This window comes from Mirounga angustirostris, unplaced genomic scaffold (assembly GCF_029215605.1).
Source record: "Mirounga angustirostris isolate CCGP_5_RB_7025 unplaced genomic scaffold, mMirAng1.0.hap1 SCAF_7, whole genome shotgun sequence".
NCBI lineage: Eukaryota > Metazoa > Chordata > Mammalia > Carnivora > Phocidae > Mirounga > Mirounga angustirostris.
This window is the reverse complement of record NW_026991715.1, coordinates 27,078,304-27,098,441: the sequence shown is the minus strand read 5'-3', so window position 1 is coordinate 27,098,441 and position 20,138 is coordinate 27,078,304. Positions and strand designations below refer to the sequence as shown.

Here is a 20,138-nt window from a genome sequence, read left to right as displayed (position 1 = left end):
GGCGGGGGGAAGAAACGTGTTCCTACCAGCACCTACTCCCTGGGGCTGCCAGGGGGCGGGGACTGGCCGAAACCCCTGTACTGGAGGTTGTTAAAATTCAGATTCCTGGCTCCCCAGTCTCTGAGGTGGGAGCACGGCTGAGGTGCATTCCCTCTCGAAGGCTCCTCCTGGCGGGGGGCCTCCCCTTCCCTAGTTGCTGTTCAACACATTTCGGATGTCCGTTTTCTAGGACTAGAGGCCTATAGGAAGCCCAGCTTATGGTCTTCACACAAGCGCCTCTCTTCCCCATATTCCAAATTCCTCTTGAAGATGCTAATTTGTGATAGGCATTAATAGAAACCAAGCAAGCAAGAAAAATTCTATTAAGAGCCTTTAGGTTCTTTCGTTCTGTCCTTTGCTCCATTTATTTGCAATTTATAGCCTATTTAATTCCAAAAAGGCTGTAAGGACACATATCTGGGGTTTTTTTTTCCGCCTCCTTAGTGTGTGTGTGTGTGCGCGCGCACGTGTGTGTGTGTGACCGTATGTGAGGTGGGCCTTCTAATGTACCCTTGCCCTGGTTTGACCTCGGAGGGAGCAGGTGGTGAACTCCCCAAGTCTGGCAGATGTAGACCTTTCCTAATCTCTAGGGCAAATTTGTTCTTCAGTGTTTCTAGTATCAGTTTTTGATCAATCATTAATCAAAGTTGCAATAAAAAGATAATCTTCTCAGGACTGGGCTGTAAAGATCCTGGCCGAAACCTTAAATAAACCCTTCGGTGGAAGCCCCAAAGCGAAGAAAGAACGGTCTTATGTCTGGGGCTGCATTTGGAGGCGATGAAGTCGCCATCTCTAATCAGGGGGTACAGACATGAACTTCAGTCACCTGAGTGGCTGGGGCCTCTTGCTTCATTTTTCACTGCTCATGAAGCTGGCCAAGCCCCGGCTCCTAGACCAGGTGGCAAAGGTAGGGAAGGAGGCTGCCGCTGGGCCCAAATGTGGGGGCTTGGGGGCACATCCCTAGGATGTGACAGCTCTGGGGCCAGGCCAATGGCAGGGGAAGCAGCGCAGCCACCGTGGCCCGCCCACTAGCCCACATGGTGGAGGGAGCCCCTCTTGCCCGCTAGCTGCGTTCTTCCCTGTGCACTTAGAGCCGCAGGGCACCGTGGTGCCTGGCTTGGAGCTGGAGGCCCACTTCTCGTGGGAGGAAGACAGGAAGCAGCTGCTCCTCCACAGGGCCCCGCCAGGGCCCAAGGCTGTGGGGCCCTCACTCCTCTTGCAGCTCCTCACAGTGGAGAGGGGGGATGTGCTCTTTGGGGCACGAGGTCACAGGTTCCTGGCAGGCTGCCGAAGTCAGATCTACGGGCTAGAATCAACAGGGATAACGTGAGGCCCAGCCCCAGGTCCAAGAAGCAAGGACAACAAGGCAGAGCATGGGGCCCTGGGCAAGTGCAGCCTGGACCACCAGACTCAGGGCTTCAGCAGCCGGCGGCTTTCACGGGACTCGCAACAAGTGTGTGGAAGCTGAGAAGGGGGGAGAGGCACTTGCCGTTCTCTCCGACCCCTCCCAACACATGACTGGTCCCACTCTCGTACCATGTTTTCAGGAACACAGAGGAAATGGGCATTTTCAGAGAAGTGTCACCCTGGAGGTGCAGGGGGTGGTGAAATCAGGTGTGAGAAATTATTCCAAGAACTGATGACCAGAACAGGAATAGACTTGTCCTGGGTAGTACAAAGGGAGGAAGCAGCATCAATGGGAACAGCTGAGAGATGCATGTGAGGAAGAGACTTCCCATGGGTGGAATGTGGTCTCCAAAGATAGACAGATAGATATACACACACACACTTTTTTTTTTTTTTTGAGAGAGAGAGAGAGAAAGGAAAGAGAGGAATAGAAAGGTACACACCTCAATTTTAACAGTAGCTATCTCTAGCTGGTATGATTTAAATTTTTTCCCCTTGTGCTTACCAACAGTTTTTTTTTTTTTTTTAAGGTTTTATTTATTTATTTGACAGAGAGAGATACAGCGAGAGAGGGAACACAGCAGGGGGAGTAGGGGAGGGAGAAACAAGCTCTCCGAGGAGCAGGGAGAACGATGCGGGGCTCGATCCCAGGACCCTGAGATCATGACCTGAGCCGAAGGCAGACGCCCAACGACTGAGCCACCCAGGCGCCCCTTACCAACAGTTTCTAAAATGTTCATAATACACCCAAATTACTTTCTTTTTAATGTGGTAAAACATACACACATAAAATTTACCATTTTAACCATTGTTTTCTAAAAAGTTTTATTTAGGGGCACCTGGGTGGCTCAGTCGTTAAGCGTCTGCCTTCAGCTCGGGTCATGATCCCAGGGTCCTGGGATCGAGCCCCGCATCGGGCTCCCTGCTCCGCGGGAAGCCTGCTTCTCCCACTCCCCCTCCCCCTGCTTGTGTTCCTGCTCTCACTGTCTCTCTCTCTGTCAAATAAATAAATAAAATCTCTAACATAAATGAATGAATGAATGAATGAATGAATGAATAAATAAATAAATAAATAAATAAATAAATAAATAAAAAGTTTTATTTATTCAAATAATCTCTACACCCGTGGTGGGGCTTGAACTCATAATCCTGCGATTAAGTCACATGCTCCTCCAACTAAGCCAGCCAGGTGCCCCCATTTCAACCAGTGTTAAGTGTGCAATTTAATGGAGATAAGTACATTCACATTGTCATGTAGTCGTCACTACCATTCAGCTCCAATATTTTTCTGTCGTCCTCAACATAAACACCAAACTCATCAAACTAATTCCCTCTCCCCCTCCGACTACCAGGCGCCGACAGCCACCATTTCACTCTCTATTTCTAGGCATTTGACCACTCTAGCTACTCCCTATAAATGAGAGGCAATACAATATTTGTCCTTTTGTGTCCAGCTTATTTCACTTCTTAGCATGATGTTTTCAAGGTTTATCCATGCTGTACCATGTGAGAGAATTTCATTCCTTTTTAAGACTGAGTAATATTCCATTTTGTGTATATACTACATTTTGTTTATCCAGTCATCTGTCAATGGACATTTGGATTATTTTTCCTTTTTGGCTATTATAAATAATGCTTATATGAACATGAGTATAAAAACACCTCTGAGTTCCTGCTTTCAATTCTTTGGGTATATTTCTAGAATTGGACTTGCTGGATCATATGGTGATTCTATGTTAAATTTTTTAAAAATATTTTATTTATTTATTTGAGAGAGAGAGAAAGAGTGAGTGAGATAGCACAAGCAGGGGGAGTGGCAGGCAGAGGGAGAAGCAGGCTCCCCACTGAGCAGGGAGCCGGACAGACGGACGAAGGGCTCGATCCTGGAACTCTGGGATCATGACTGAGCCGAAGGCAGACACAACCAGCGGAGTCACCCAGGTGCCCCTCTATGTTTAATTTTTTTCAGGAAACACCATACCATTTTCCACAGCAACTACACCATTTTACATTCCCACCAGCAATGCACTGAGTTCTAATTTCTCCACACTGGCCCACACTCGTTATTTTCACACACCTAAAGGGTATGAAGTCATATCTCATTATGGTTTTGATTTGCACTTCCCTAATCCAAATTACTTATTTTTTAATCTAATTCTGTCTGAATCAAATCCTGAATCAAAGCCTTTGTCCTTTATTTCTTGATAATATGGACCTTTCTCTCTTATTCCCCTTGTCTGTATTTATTCTTTGCATTCTTTCTATTCTTTTAAAGTGTGGTAAAATACACGTAACATAAATTTTACCATCTTAACCGTTTGTAAGCATATCGTTCAGTATTCTTAAGTAAATTCACATTGTTATGACGTAATCCAAATTACTTTCATCATGATAAAAAGAAACAAAAGTCTATTTTAAAAAAAAAAAAAGAAACAAGCAAGCAAGCAATGATTCTCAGCCCACGGAGACATTCACACACTTCAGCTCAGTCTTGGCGAGAGTTTACATTCATCAACTAAGTACCTGTGATGAGCGCTCAGGGCTCTGTGCTGGGCAGGGGACTCTGAGGGGAGTGTGATCTGGGTTCTGCCCTTGGATTTCATCCTCTGTGCAGAGCAGTTATAACCAAGGCTGTTCTGGGCCGAAAGGGCTACCCTGTCGGGCGATGCAAGGTGGGGTAGGTGGCACAGATGTGGTGACACGTGGGCTGAGGCCTTGAAGGACACGCGGGCGTTTGCAGGTGCAGAGAGGACGTGGCCCATGCTGTTGGCTACGGCTGCGCTTATCCCCACCGCCATTACATAAGGCCTTGTTAATACTTTGTCTTCCCTCCTCAGCTGGAAGCTTCATGAGAGCAGGGCCAGGGGTCTTGTGTGTGAAGCTCAGCACAGGCAGGGGTAAAAGGAATACCTGCTGAGTAAGTCCTGAGGAGGAGGAGGAGAGAGGCGCTGTCTCTGTCCAGAGTCTCGGCTGGGAGAGGCAGACAACGTGGCGGACTGCATGGGGAAGGGGCGGGGGGAAGCATGACACAGACAATGTTGGTGGGAGCACGTCAAACACTGCACCATGGCAGCCAGTGGAGTAGAATGTGAAAGGGGAGAGGCTGGGATGCACGCTCAAGGGGAGTAGAGGGGTCTCTCTTTTTATGAGACTCAGAGGGCCAAAGACAGAACATGCCAGTTGTTGGCAAGGATGGGAAGCAACTGGAGCCCTTGCACTGCTAGAGGGGCTTCTCCCCATTACCATCCCAGGCTTCAGATAGCACTCTGATCGCTGCTTGGTGCAGACTACCATTTGTGCCAATCAAGAGAACACCGAGATCTGTACTTAGACCACCAGACACGAGAGGTTCTATGTCCAGAGTAATTTCCAAGATGGGCCTGAATCCATGGAACATGGCACAACGAGGAGTCCAGAGCTGGTTCCGTGCTCACCAGTCTCCCAAAGGTCAACTTTGCCCATGTGCCTCCATCTCACGTCACACCGCTAGAAGACTTGAGTCCACAGAAGGTGGACCATGCTCTTTTCAAAGAACATGTGGACAGGCACTGACAAGGTTGTCCCCCTGCTTCCCAAGCCCTGGACACCATGGTGAATTCCATCAGGGTGTTGGGAGCCCCTCTGCCTAAGGGGCCTTTCTGCACACCCAGCCAGGCACCAGCATCCTAGTCCCCTGCTGGTGGTCCGACTCCGGACTCACTGCATAGAGCTCCTCACCTACTAGATGTGGGGCACATGCCAACAGGGAGCCCACAAAGGGTAGCTCTGCTTGACACCTGCACAGCTCCAGTCTGAGGGAAGGAAAATGCTGACTTGGTGTGTGGTCTGTATTTTTACTGCATCTTCCTTTTCAAGTCGGGGCTTGTTGTCACTGAGTTACCAAATGCCATTCTACCCACTGTTGGGGAGCGGAGACAGGTGCTCAGCAGTCCCCGGGGTGAGAGTGCAGTCCAGGGTGGGGGATGAGATGAACCCGATGATGCAGCCTGGACCCGGTACAAAGCAGTGTACAAACAGAAGCCCCACTGCATGGTCTCACTCTAAGTGCTGCACGAGCTCAGCAGGGTGAGGGGGCCCTGCAGGGGTGGGGTAGCCAGGGAAGGTCCCAGAGCAGGGCCCCCACGGTGGGGAGCAGAGGACAGAGGAGACCGTCACAGGTAAGAGAAGCAACAACGGGGACCTCTATGCAAACATGCAGAACTCTAGACCTGGCCAGGCTTGGACCCACGTGGGAGAGCCTCACTGGCTGCCCTTTCACCCAGGAGAAAGGCCACAGATGGCAGGCCTCGCTCAGCCCCACCCAGGCCCCTGTCACACATGTTCCACTGTCCCCAGGCTGACCACAACCCCCACATGAGCTGTGTCCTGTTCGTGCTGGCCTAGAAACCGGGAAGTACCTGGCATGTGGCCCCTCCACTTCCTCCACATGATTGCCTAGGGCTCTGAGGGGATCAGCAAGGGATCATTTTTGTGGTCAGGAAATGTCTGTGGCAGCTGTGGACACCACAGGCCCTCTCTGGGCCCTTTGGAGGGGGAGCTACGTTCCCAGAGAGTTGCAACTGCCCCAGGTCCATGAGGTTCCCTCAGATCCAAAATACTCCGAGTTCAAGGGCAGGACATTGAGCAACAGAGCAGCAGATACTAACTTGTGGTTTAGTTCAATGGTTTTCAACCTTGGCTGCACATAAGAACCACCTAAGGAGCTTCTTAAAAATATTCGTGTCCAAATACTTCAACAGGCACTTTGCAAAGAGGGGATCTAAATGGCTAAGAAACATATGAAAAGGTGCTCAACTGTATTAGTCATCAGGGAAATGCAAATTAAAACCACACTGCCATACCATTACACACCCACCAGAATGGCTAACATGAAAAAGATGTCAAATACCAATCACCAGCAAAGATGTGAAGCAACCAGCACTCTCACCCGTTGCTGGAGGGGTGCAGATGGGTACGGCCACCTTGGGAGATCATTAGGCACAAGGTACGAAAGTTGAACGCATTCATATCCATACCTGCCCTGGCAATCCCACTCCTCAGTATGCACCCAACGGACATGCATACAAATGTGCTCTGAAAGACGCCACGGGAATGCTCATCGCAGTAGTAGTCATAACTACCCCAACCCGCCCCCAAAACCCCAAATACCCAAATACCCAGCAACCGTGATATCCACACGGTGGAATACTCTATATCAATGAGAACGAACGGACTACAGCAACTATAAGCAGCAGCTTGCGTGAATCTCACACACACAATGTTGAGTGGAAGAAACCAGACACAAAACCCCAAATACTGTATGATTCCCTTTATATAATATAAAGCTTGAAAACAGGCAAGACTCATTTCTACCTTTAGAAGTGAGAATGGTGGTTACCCTTCAGGGCACCAGGGGACGTTGGTGATGTTCTGCTTCTTGACCTGGACGCTGGTTACTTCGGGTAACCCGGGGTTCGCCGAGTGAAAATTCACTGAGATTTACACCTCAGGTTTGTGGTGGTGGTGGTGTTGCTTGTATGTGATCCTTCAATACACACTTAGGTTTTTGTTTTTGTTTTTTAGCCCAGATCAATTCAGTTGGTATCTTTGGGGTGAGAGTGAGGGACAGGCATCCATATCTTTTTAATATCCTTGATGACAGCGGTGCCCCGCCAGGATCGAAAGCCACTGGCTTAATTTCTTGGGAGGAGGCGATCTGCTCTGGTCCGCCGCAGAAGGTGCTTCGCAGCCTGGCGGGGTGAGATACCAGGGCGGGAAGAGGTCCATCCTGGCTGAGGTGAGCAAGCCTTGCGCACGGGCAGGGGAAGTGCTGAGCACGCTGTTGTAATGTGCTTCTTCCCCGGTGGTGTCTGATGAAACCTGGTTGCATCAGTCCATAATGGTGTGAAATGACAGCAAGGTGGACCCCAGCCCCGCCCCAGGCGAGTGGCTTTGTTGGCACAGCTGGGGCCGTTTTTAGAGAGGTGGCAGCTGGGCTTCCCCAGGATACCACCCAGGCCGGAGGCACTGCTGAGGATGTGACAACCGGGGAGAGGGTGTTGTAGGCCCCACGGATGTCTGTGTTTGTGGGTAACAGTCAACTCTGGGCTCCAGATGACACCTCGACTCCCTGGCCTCTGGGTCCAGATTAGGAACTTGCAACATCTTGCTGAGGATGGCAATGTGCTGGGTTCAAGTGCCCAGGCTGAGAATGTTCCTTCCTCTCTTTGTGGTTAGAGGCAGCCACCCCAGCAATGGCCACCGCCGGCGTACTCTGGCCCACAACAGGCAGCTTGGATGGGAGAAGACAAGACACGGGTTTACGTGCTACCCAGGAGCTCTGCCCTCCCGGGCCTCATCCCCCATGTGCACAGACCATGAACCTGCTGCTGTGGGAAGGACTCTGCTTCCCTTAGAAGCTTCCCCAGCCCTTCAGGGCCCTCCACTATCCAGCCACGGGCTGCCCCTTGCGTCCATGTCCCTACATGTCTGCCTCATGGCATCATGTCTGCAGAGCAGGAGTGAACAGGAAGGGGCCTGGGGCCTCTTGCAACTCTGCTGGGTGGGACGCTGGGGGGGCCTTGGCTGAGCTCCCTTGGCCGAGGGACACAGAGTAGCGTGGGCTGGAAGAGGACAAGCTAAACTGATAAAGGCTACATCACTGGAAGGTAGCCAGGTTAGAAACAAACCTGTCTTCAACTGTCTAGTCCCCATTCCCCAAACTAAAAAAAAAAAAAAAAAAAAAATCCCGAGGAGTGAAAGAAGCATGAATAAGGAAGCCAGGGTGTAAAGACAGGAGTGTCTCTCCACCGAAGCTGTCACTTTCCACTTCTCTGGCTCTCGTCTCCCCCCTGGGCAATGGGGGTGATGCCCCAGGCCTTTCCTCCCTGCCCAGGAGGGCTGAGGGTTCGTGGCTCTGCCGGAGTGGCCCGTGGGACACTGTGCCCAGGGCTGTGTCCATGCTGCCCCTGGCTGGGGCCTCGGCGCCCATGTGCCATCTCACCTCCCTCCTCTGTGAAACGCCAGGCGGCTCGCCCTGCCAGCCAGAGAGCCGCTACCCCTTCCTGTTGTCTCCTTGACAAAGCACTGATGAAATGTTTCCTTTTCACGCTTCAGGAAATGGGTGGCCAAGAAGAGTACTTGATTCTGCTTTTTCCCTAGAGGTACGCATGCTTCAAAGGGCTGCACAAATTAAACCAAAACTGAGGTCTGACTAGGCCGGGAGAGCGAGGAGGCAAGAGAATCCATAGAGTGTTCCCAGCAGGGGAGTCGTGCAGGCCGATCTTGGAGGTGGCTGGAGGACAGCTGGGCTTCGGGCGCTCCTCCTGGGCGTGAGATGTGATCAGGGCCTAGGCTGTGGGCCTCTCTAGGCTCCGAGTTATCCGCATCTAGGGAACAAGCACACGATACTCCTCGGAGCAAAAGCATCAAGGAGGCCCCTGAGCTGGAAACACACAGGCTTCGTGGGTTTGACCTAAGGGACTCCTAATGTCAGACCTAGGGGAATCCCACCCAGACATGGCCTGGATGTCCCCCAAACCTACACTTCACCTTAAAGACCCAAGAAGGATCTGTTGTTCAGGAAGGTATTTCTTCATTTTCTGAAACTGTGGACGTTTTCTGGTCATATGATTTCTGAAAGTCATTATATACTCTGTCTCCTGGTTTCCTTTTATTGACAGGCTTATTTTCCTCCTCAAAACACCAGTAAGTAATATTCCCCCATATGGAGAAGTCACTAATCCAGTACCTTCTATCTTGCATTATAGTTAAAAACTCGAAAGTGAATTTTTTAAAAGCCCCTGTGTAGTCCAGAGATGTCACAAAGCTCATACAAAGAACTGGGAGGGTTTCTCTCAGGGACTATTCTTGTTTTAGATGCAAATGAGAAAAAGTTTCTGTATCGTCAGAGTCCCAGTGGGAAACAGATACATGCTGCACAAGTAACCGAGGAGAGCTCAAGGAAGGACTGTGTACAGGGTGAGCAACACGAAGGGAAAGGACAAGGGCAAGAGAAGCCCTCTGAGCCAGCAACATGGGGGAGCTGGTACCCGCAGCCTGAAGGGAGGAGGGCAAGGGAGAGGTTAGAGCAACCTACGCAGGGCTGGAGGAGAGGGCTGCTGTGGGGCTTGTGGCTTTAGGGTGAAGAACACAGACCCTGCTGACCCGAGGCGTAGCAAGAGAGGGAACTAGGGGGATAAAGCCCCCTAAAGCACCCCGCCATTATTCTCCAACCTGCTGAAGGGGTCTTCCGTTGGCCAAGCCCAACTGGAAGCAAGACGCCATGGAGCCTGGTTGATGCAATCCATGAACGTCAAATGTGGGAAGGAGTGAGGAAGGGTAGGAAATGGGTGGGGACGGGGCAGTGGGGGGGGATACCCTGCACAGTCGTCTGGTTTAGTCACTTCAGGAGGAGTAGATTGGAAGTTAATGTGCTGTAATGTGGCACCGTCCCCACAAATGAATGGGACGAGAGGCGGCCCGAGACAGAGCGACCAGGAGGAAAGGCTTACGGGGTTTTAGCACCGTGATCCCAGTCCCCATCGTGGAGGGACAAATTGCTCTACTTAGCTTCATAATTCCAAGGTAAACATGTACACTCATAAAGATGACGCTGAATTACCAGCCAAGGGTTAAATGCAGCCACTGCACTACTTAATAGAGCTTTAACTGGGCAGGGAAGATCATAACACACTTGAGAGACGTGCCTCCTTCCGAAAGAAGCACAACAGGGCTTCCAGTTAAAGACATCAGGTCACTCACATGTCCCCGTCTTCTTTCTCTCCTGAAGTGCCACTGAAATGCCAGTCAGGAGATAAAATGGTATATTGGGGAGAGGGGTGAAACAGGTGATGGGGATTAAGGAGGGCACTTGTGATGAGCACGGGGTGACTTATGGAAGTGTTGAGTCACTACATTGTACACCTGAAACTAATGTCACACCGTATGTTACCTGACTGGAATTTAAATAAAAACTTAAAAAATAAATAACAAATTAAAAAAGAAAGAAAAAAGGAAGAAAACGGTATCAACCCTCAAGAGCAAAGAGAATGGTGAAGGAGACACGGGTGGATGAGATTTGAGTAGACTCCAGGAAGCTGGAAAGCAGATGGAGGAATGATGGCTGCCATGGAGGAAGCTAGTCTCCTAGGGCCTGCGGACGGGGATGCTGACAGGAGGCCAGCCCCTTCACCCCCGGGACCCTGGAGGAGCTCAGACCTCAGGGAAATTTGGGATTATGATGGTGGGGGTCAGGCATAGGAGGCAGTGGGGTAAGGAATCAGGGAAATCCTTCTCGGACCCACCCCACGCTCTGCCCCATGAAGCACAAGACTAAAGATCCTGAACAGGAGAGATGGAGGCAGAAGAGACGGCGGATGAATGCAAGGATGCAAATGGGGGGCGAGGGCAAAGTCTGAAGACTGAACAGTGAGCTTCAACGTCTCCATGCCTCACACCCCACGCTGCCCCAGGCATATATCACCCTGTTCTGGAGTGTGGGGAATTTAAAACATGGCTGCGAGTTTTTTGGACACATCTTCCATTGAGAAGTGGGTGTCGGTCTCCTTCCCTGACGGTGGGTGGGCCTTGTGACTACAGTGGTAAGTGATGCCATGTGACTTCCAAGACCAGGCCATAAAAGACCATGCAGGGCCCATATTGCTGGCCGGAGCATTCACACTGGAGCTCTGAGCTACCACATCAGAGATCCAACTACCGGGCTGGATGCTAGAGACGCTGTGTGCCGTCTCTCCGGTCACCAGTCCCAGCTGAGCCCCGGCTTCCGGCTATCGCTGCCAAGTGAAGAACCATCTGGGAAGTGGATCCTTCAGCTCCAGCTGGTCCAAATCCCAGCCACTTGAGCCTTTGGTCATCTCCGTCACCCCAACCTGGGCTCCAGACATTGTGGAGCTGTGCCTTTTCTGAATTCCTGACTTGTAGAATAATAAAATGGCTGTTGTTTATGCTGCTAAGTTCTGGGGTGGTTTGTTATGCAGTAATAAGTAACGGGAACAAGGAGTCAGAATGCTTCTCTTGAGAAGGGGAATGGCTTGAGTAGCAGTTCTCAATGGGGTGATCTTGCCCCCCAGGGGACATTTGGCAATGTTTATAGACATTTTTGGTTATCACAAGTCTAGGAAAGGCATCTGGAGGTTCAGTGATGCTGCTAAGCATTCTACCATGCACAAGAGCCCCTGACAACAAGCAATTATCTGTACTAAAATATCAATAGCACCAAGGTTGAGAAACCTAGCTCTAGAGAACAGAGTTTGACATTTAGAGGCTTGTTAACGAAAAGACTGGCTTGCTCCCTGTAGCAAAACCCCAGCTGATATGTTGTCCCCAAACATACAGTTTAATTCAGGTTTTTATTGCTTCATTCATAAGTATCAACAGACAGCCAGGATATTTGGCATTCGAGAAAAGCCTCCAACATGAAAGAGAGAAAACAAACATGCAAAAGGCAGCTAGGTGGAAACAAAGATAATAAAAGAGAATAGAAGAATATTAAAACAAAACAAATAGAAGAAAAATAAACAATGCCTCTTCAGAAAGGTAAGAGGGCAAGGGTATATCGATAAAACAAGAATATGGTCCTATGAAAAAAGGCATGGAAGACAAGAATGAATAATTGTATATTAAAAATATGAAAGCCAAAATTAAAACAACACCAGCAGCAGGGTTGGAGGATAAAGTCAAGTCAAGTTGCCCAAGAAAGGAGACCCAAGGGCAAAGGGCAGGGAAATAGAGAAAATCCAAGAAAATCAGAACGAGTAAATCCAGTAGGTCCAATGGGTAAAATAAAGGGGAGAAAATTATCAAAGATGCAAAATTTTTTTCCTCCAGCGCTCAAGGACACACAACACACTACTTAGCTCAGCAGTGAAGAATACCTCTACATTCACTACTGGGTTATATTCTTACTGGGAAATGGGGGGGGGGGGGAGAACTGGAAGTGGCTTCGTAGGAAAACTCAATTTTTGTCTCCCCCAAGAAGTGAACAGATGTCTAAAATTGGTAAATCAAGAAATAATAATATAAGCAGAAATAGAAACTAATGAAAGAATTGAAAGAAGAGGCTAGCTCCAGAGAGAGCGGGACTGAGGAAGCTAAGGGAGGGGGTTTTTATTATGAGCCTCTCGTACTGTTGATATAGAAACCATATGCAGGCATTATTTTGATCAATGTGATAAAACAGAAATTAATTTAAAATGAGTACAGTTAAAAATTGCAATGCAGGGCGCCTGGGTGGCTCAGATGGTTAAGCGTCTGCCTTCGGCTCAGGTCATGATCCCAGGGTCCTGGGATCGAGTCCCGCATCGGGCTCCCTGCTCCTTGGGAGCCTGCTTCTCCCTCTGCCTCTCTCTCTCTGTCTCTCATGAATAAATAAATAAAATCTTAAAAAAAAAAAATTGCAATGCAATGGGATTAAGTTTGATTATTTGGAGAAGTCACTTGCATGGATGAGCCATGCCCCAAGAATGCTCAATAAACTGGCACCCCGTTAACATGGGGGGTTTCTCCCAACCTCATTGGCCAGGGAAGGCAGTTGGTGCGTGGGGTGGGGGCGGGGCCGGAGCTGGCACAGCAACCCCAGAGCGGTCACCGTCACTGGCTCCCTTTCCCAGCTGGCTGTATTGGCTTGGGAGACCCTGCTCTTGAGTGTGGATCCGGCCAGGGAGCCAAAGAAGAGAGGAGCTGGTCATCCTTTGAGGAACTGAGGGACTCACGAGGACTTCCTGCCTCTCCTACTCTGGGCCTGGACAAGATGCTGGGTTTCTGAAGGCCCAGGGCCCCTCTGCTGATGTGCTCAGCGGCCAGAGGGGGCTACACACACTCATCCTCATCTCCCAGGACAGATGGGCCTTGAGTCACCATGTCTCCTGCCAGGAGCTCCCCAGGAGGGGCCACAGTGGGGAACATGCCTGTAGGGGCTTGAGCCTTACCTTCCAGTTCTTTCCTTCACCCACTGCCCTTCCTCTTCCCCCCCTTCCTGCCTCCCCCCATCCTCCCCTGCCCTGGGGGCTGCACAGTTGGTTTGCCTGCCAAATGCCCGGCAGGTTTTTTTTTTTTTCTTTTAACCTTTTCAATTGTTACTTCCTTTTAAAAATTACATCACGATGAAAATAAGTAACATGTATTCCTTGTAGAAAAATAAGAAAATTTTGAAAATCACCCACCATTCTACCAGCCAAATAAAACCACTACTTGACTATGAATTTCTAGAACGTGTCCAGGCTTATACACAAGTAGAAATACTACTGGTTCGCACCTCATCCGGGCACCCATCTGCTGAGCACTCAACACAGGCGGGACCCTGTGCCCAGGCCTTTAGATGTGTTAATGCCTACCAATTCTTGCACCTCTGCAAGACTTGTGTTATTATGCCCATTTTACTGGAAAGAAGTAGGAGCCTAGGGAGATCTCACTTGCCTGACTCTCACACGGGTTAAGAGACTGACCTGGATTTCAACCCTCCAGCCTGTGTCCCAAGCCACTTGCTTTGCATGTTTGCTGAGCCTTCTACATTTCTTTTTCCCTTTTTTTCTTTAACTTAGCAATATATGCAAACATCTTTCTTGCCTGTAAGTATACACCTAGGTCATTCTGCTGTATGACATGCCCTTGTGTGGATATGCCAGATTTTAAGGGACCAATTCCTTTTTCTTGGGCTTTCCACTGTTTTCTTTTTTCTTTTCTTTTCTTCCTTCCTTCCTTTCTTTCCCTTCCTTCCTTCCTTTTCTTTCTTTCCTTTCTTTCCTTTCCTTTTCTTTCTTTCTTTTTTTTGTATTATAACACAGTGCAGTGACAAATTATCTTTGTACACATATCTTTGCACAACCGTGATTATTTTCTTAGGATAAATTCCAGAAAGTGGAATTGCTTGGTCCAAGGCTGGACACATTTTTAACACTGCCTCTTTTCAAATTACATCAGCAGTACACATAGCTACACAATTCCCCACATCCATTTTTTACTGAGTGTTTTCACTCTCCAAAATCTGGACTGTGATTTAACACAGAATCAGAGAATCCCTATGCAGGAAACATCCTGTATTTCTCTAGATCTAGACCCAAACCATCCTTGCTTTAAAAAAGAAAAAATGCCCAGGACACCCTGACTTCAGCAGGTCTGGCAGAAGAGCAAGGGGTGAAGGAGAGAGGCCTGGAGAGAAGTCGGGAATGCAGAGCAGGAGGGCCAGGCTATGGGCGCAGCCAACTGGCTTGGGGGAGGTTGCCCTGTTTTCCCAAAGGATGCACAGTCTTCTTGGGTCTAAAGACCCTGCAGCCACCGCTGATGATCCACTGCTGAATACTGAGCTGTCCTCACTGTCCCAGTGCCCACACTCTATCCAGGAAGTCAAGACGAGTCCTCTGGACCTTCACTTCATCCAGGTGCCAACCCTTTCAACACCCTGGTCTTCCTTGAATACCTTTCAAGGCCTTGTAAGTTGGGAAGTCCCAAACTAGACACAGTCTTATTGTTCTCTTACGTTGATGCTGTCTTCCTCCAACAGGCTGTAAATTTTGGCACCTGGAGAAGAAAAGGAAAGTAAGTGATTGAGACAGAGCCCTGAGGGCAGGCCTTGGGGCAAAAAAAGAGGCCTGGATGGAAGTTAAGTGGGGACCCTCTCATCTGTGGTGAGTTCTTCAGAAGCCACCGAGGTGTGAGCTGGTGGCATGCTGGCCCATGTCAGATGCGGGCACTATGACTTCCACACACGGACATTCTCCACTGGGGGCATTTCTTTCTCACTCGGTCTATTCATGCTCCTATGCTGGCAGTAACCCCAGGGCTCTTTCCACCATGTCTCAAGGTCTTTTTTTTTTTTTTTTAAGATTTTATTTATTTATTGAGAGAGAGAGAGAGTACAAGCAGGGAGAGTGGAAGAGGGAGAAGCAGGCTCCCCGCAGAGCAGGGAGCCCGATGTGGGGCTCGATCCCAGGACCCCGGGATCGTGACCTGAGCCGAAGGCAGATGCTTAACTGACTGAGCCACCCAGGTGCCCCCATGTCTCAAGGTCTTTTGTAAACAGTAGATCATCCTTTCATGTATTTTGAGTCATAGAGCCATTCGCCAGGTATTTACTGAACACCAACTACATGCCAGGCACTGTCCACAGGCTCTGGAGATACAGCAGTAGACAAAAGAGACAAAAACCCTGCCCTCATGGAGCTTGCATTCTACAAGGGGAGACCAACAATCAGAGAAAGAAAAACATACAATATATAGGAGTCAGAAGAGGAAAGTGTTCTGGAGGAAGAAACAAACAGGAGACAGGGGAAGGGAGTGTTGGAGCAGGTGGGCAGGAGTACCAAAATTCTAAATAGTATAGCCAGGGAAAGTGAATTATGAACAAAGACCTGAAAGAAATGAGGGCGTGAACCCTGACATTTAATGGGGAAGAAACTGTCCAGGTGGAGGGAACAGCACGTGCAAAGTCCCAGAGGTGAGAGAGGCTGCCTGACGTGGTAAAGATCACTGGGGAGGGTGGTGTGGCCAGAGCAGAGTGAGTGAAGGGGACGTAAGAGAGGGGATGAGAGAGGCAGTGAGGTTCTGAGCATGCATGGCACCAAAAGAAGACCCTTGTATGAACTTGAGCTTTGACTCAGATGGAAGCCACTAGAGAGTTTTACACAGAAAAGTGGTACGATGTGACTCACATCTTAACAATATCACTCTATGGGCGCCTGGGTGGCTCAGCTGGTTAAGCATCTGACTCTTGATTTCGGCTCAGGTCATGATCTCAGGGTCGTGAGATCCATCCCTGTGTCAGGTTCCACGCTGGGCATGGAGCCTGTTTAAGATTCTCTCTCTCCCTCTCCCTCTGCCCCTCCCCCACCTCTTAAAAAAAAACAGTATCACTCAGACGCTTTGTTGAGAATAAATTGGGGAGCACAGGTAGAACCAGTTAGGAGGCTACTGCAGAAATTCTGGCAAGAGATGACAGTGGCTTGGACTAGTGAGGCAGCACAGAGGTATTAATATATGGTCAGATTCTAGAAAGTAGAGCCAACCGGATTCACTGATAGAAGTGGATTTGAAATAAATAATTCAAACAGGACTCTGAGATTTTTGGCTTGAGCCAATAGGAGACTAGAATTGCCACTATCTGGCTTGCATTATCTCCATGCTGATGGAGCATGTTTGGGGGGAAGATAAGGAACTTACTTTTGGACATGTTAAGTAGGAGATGCCTTTTAGACACTCAGCTGGAGAGGCCTGTAGGCAGGTGGATATATGAGTTCAGGGGAGAGGTCCAGGCTAGACATGAAGATTTGCAAGTGCTCAGCATGTAGCTCTTTAAAGCAATGACAAGGGATGAGGTCACCAAGGGGGTGACTGTCAATAGGGAAACTGCCTAAGGACTGAGAGACAGTAAAGGAGACTGAGAAGGAGTAGCAAGTACAACAGGAGGGAAACCAGGAGAAAGGGTTTCAAGGAGGATGGAGCAATCCACTGTGATAGGTCAAGTCGTGTGAGAACACAGAATTAATCACCGAATTTGGCATCTTAGAGTCCCGGGTGATCTTGGTCAAGGGCAGATTCAGTGGAAGGGTTGGGATGACAACCTGACTGCAACAGGTTCAAAAGAGAAGAGCTGAAGGCATCAGCCTGGCGGCAGAGTGAGCCCTGGGAGCGAAGCGGGAAGGGATGATCAGATTAACTGCTTCTACCTGCACTTCCCTCCTGTATAAAACGTGGCGCACCAAGCTGACATCTCCACAGCCCGCGTCAGTGGCAGCCGTGGTTACCAAGCCGGACCTGGGTCTGCAGGTTGCTGAGCTTCAGCCAGCGTCTGGCCCCGTGAGCCAGCTATCTGCCCATTTCTAGACTTCCATGAAGGAGTTCCCATTTTCTCACTGGCTCCTGTCGCTTTAGGATCAATGCCCAGAGCCTGGGGCAGCTGAGTATGTCCTCTGCTGCTTGCAGACCAAGATCTCACTCGGGCCCCTTCTCCCGATGGGAAGTCAGAGGGAACAGGATAGGCAATGGAGCCTGCCTCGTGGAGGAGGTGATCGCCAAGAGACAGATGCCGACAAAGGAAGCGAAGACGAGGAGATGGGGTGGGAGGGGGAGAAAAGTGTGGGAGGGGCCTCCTTCGGCCAGGCTGTGGGGTCAGGTGGGCTGTCTGGGAGCCGGTGCCCGGGCTAGTTCTCCACACGCCGGCCCCTGCCCCATCACTCTCGGGCTTCCAAGTCTCCCAGAGCTGGCCGGGGCCTGCGGTCATCTAAGTACAGTGCCAAAAGGACACATTCTCTTCCTCTTCTCTCTTTAATATATACCGTGGGATTCTCTCTCCGTGATTACAAGAAACATGCATTTTCACTGAAGGAATTGGAAAATATTGAAAAGAGGAGGAAAAAAAAATCATTTACAATTCTACTACCCAGAGGCGACTACTGCTCACACTTGGTATGCATCCTTGTAGACATTTTTCTATGCATATATACACAGAGTTTTTAAAAATGAGATCGGGTTGGGGCGCCTGGGTGGCTCAGTCAGTTGAGCGTCGACTCTTGATTTCAGCTCAGGTCATGATCTCGGGGTCAAGATCCAGCGTCAGGGGGGTTGGAGTCGAGTGGGGCTCTGCCCTCAGTGCGGAGTCTGCTTCTCTCCCTCTACCCCTCCCCACACTCACATGCACGCTCTCGCTCTCTCTCTCTTTCTCTCACTCTCTCAAATAAATATATCTTGAAAAAAACGAGATTGGGTTGTCCATTCTGTTCTGTGTACACTGTTTTAGTCATGAATTTTGACTGAACCTATCATAAGCACTCTTCTGATGCCGTTTAATTTTCGTCCACGTGATGATTTTAATGACCCACAGTATTCTACTGAATGCATACTTTTACCATACTTTATGTAAACCCCAAACATTGGCCATTTAGATTGTTTCCAAGGGACTGCCACTAGGAGTAAATGCAATAATAAACAATCCTGCATCTTTTCTTCTTAGTGGGGTAGGTTTGCAAATCCCTGATTGTTTTCTTGGGGTCGAGGAAACCGTCGCTGCCCAGTGGGAGTGCCTCGGGTCTCATGGCATCAAGAAGCAGTCTGAAGCTGAGGACAGAGGAAGAGCAGAGCTGAGCCTTGTACCAAGGAGCCGGAGTTCACTCGGATGCCAGAGGCTGATTTTATCCTTAGATATACCCTGGTCCTGAGTTTTCCTCCCTTGAGGACCTAAACAATAGGAAAACAATAGGCCCCTCTCTTAAACCCAGTGAAATCCAAAGGGATTCCCCACCTGAGCCAGGAAGAGGGCGTCTCCCTCTGACAGGAGCATAAAGAGCACCTCCATCTTCCCTTGAAATCTCCCTGGGGAAGCTCCCCCTTTCCATCCCTTCCTGGGGAAAATATCCAAGTGGTCAGGCATTCAGCCTTTTGGGGGGCAGGGCTGCCAGGGAGGGTTGGGGACACAGAGGGTTCTACAGAAATAGCAACTCCTCTCCTCTCTCTGACCCAGCCTTGCTCCAGAATCCCCGAATTCCCCAGAAGGGCTGGCAGGGGCAGTCTGTGCCCCACATGAGAGGAGTGTCCTGGGGAGCAGGGAGTTCTGGGGTGAGGTGGGAAAAGCACAAGCCCAGGAGGCCACCAGACCTGGGTTTGAGTCCCAGCTCTGGCACATTCCAGTCCCATTTTGGGCAAGTGAATTCACCTATGGAATGCAAGCTCCAGAAGCAGGGAACTTGGGTCTGTTCTGTGTACTGTTATATTTGCAACACTTAACATGTAGTAGATGCTCAATTAATACTATGCCAAGGCAGTGCATGATCCTTTCTGACCCTCAGTTTGCTTATCTATAAAATGAGGATGATTAAACCTATCTCATAGGCTCGTTGTGAGGACTAAAGAAAACATGGGTAAAATATTTATTTTTATTTATTTATTTAAAAAAAATTTTTTTAAATTTATTTATTCATGAAAGTCAGAGAGAGAGAGAGAGAGGCAGAGGCAGAGGGAGAGAAGCAGGCTCCCCGCCTAGCAGGGAGCCCGATGCGGGACTCGATCCCCGGACCCTGGGATCATGACCTGAGCCGAAGGCAGACGCTTAACCATCTGAGCCACCCAGGTGCCCCATGGGTAAAATATTTAACATAGATAGTGTCTGGTGTTCAACAAGCACCAGTCCAAAGCCCTGGAAAGTTGCTTCCATGCTCCCAACCCCATGGCAGCTCTACAGATTCCCATTATTAGATAGAACTCGTTTGCCTCCACTCTGCTCACTATTTGCACCCCAAACAAGCCTCCTGGCTGGTACAGATCATACAGTGTGTGTGCTTGTCCACCTCCCTTGTTAGGCTTCAAGGCAGTTTAAGGACAAGAATTTTGCTTCTGTATCCTCTGTGCCTCTGAACAATACTATGAAGTAAGCAAGGTCATTATCACCATTCTACAGATTTATCAAGGAAGCTGAGGTTCAGAAAGGTTAGGTGCTTTGCCCTAGTCACAGACCAAGGGAGTCACAGAGCAAGATCTAAATCTGCTTCCCATTTCTGGGTCCCTGCTCTCTTGTAGGTGATTCTCTTGCAAATGGCATTGGCAGAGGGGGCGTAGGGTGAGGAGGAGCAAGCCAGTTTCCCTGTCCCTGAGGGAAAAGGGAGGTAGGAGTTCAAGAAAAAGGACGTCCTCAGGAAGTCAGCAGGGCACTGAGAGTCACCTGAGCCCCATTTCATCTTCCTGTGGATAATCCTATATGCAGCAGCTGT

General features: G+C 49.4%; 1 protein-coding gene across 13 annotated transcripts in view; it reads right to left on the bottom strand.

The window, feature by feature from the left end:
- Positions 1 to 3,222: 3,222 nt before the first annotated feature.
- LOC123854150 (uncharacterized) overlaps positions 3,223 to 20,138 on the bottom strand; it is a 54,956-nt gene continuing 38,040 nt past the window's right edge. For 4 of the 13 annotated variants that reach the window (XR_010413006.1, XM_064595892.1, XM_064595888.1 and 1 more), the window contains 2 exons: positions 14,861 to 14,961; positions 3,223 to 8,813 (listed from right to left, as the gene is read on the bottom strand). Coding sequence is in view for 6 of the 13 variants with exons in the window: in XM_064595888.1 (XP_064451958.1) it covers positions 8,617 to 8,813; positions 14,861 to 14,961 (298 nt within the window). In the remaining 7 variants the exon portion in view is untranslated. Of the gene's footprint in view, positions 14,962 to 20,138 lie in introns of all 13 variants that reach the window. The other 9 variants (XR_010413007.1, XM_054510641.2, XM_064595889.1 and 6 more) reach the window with 3 other exon arrangements.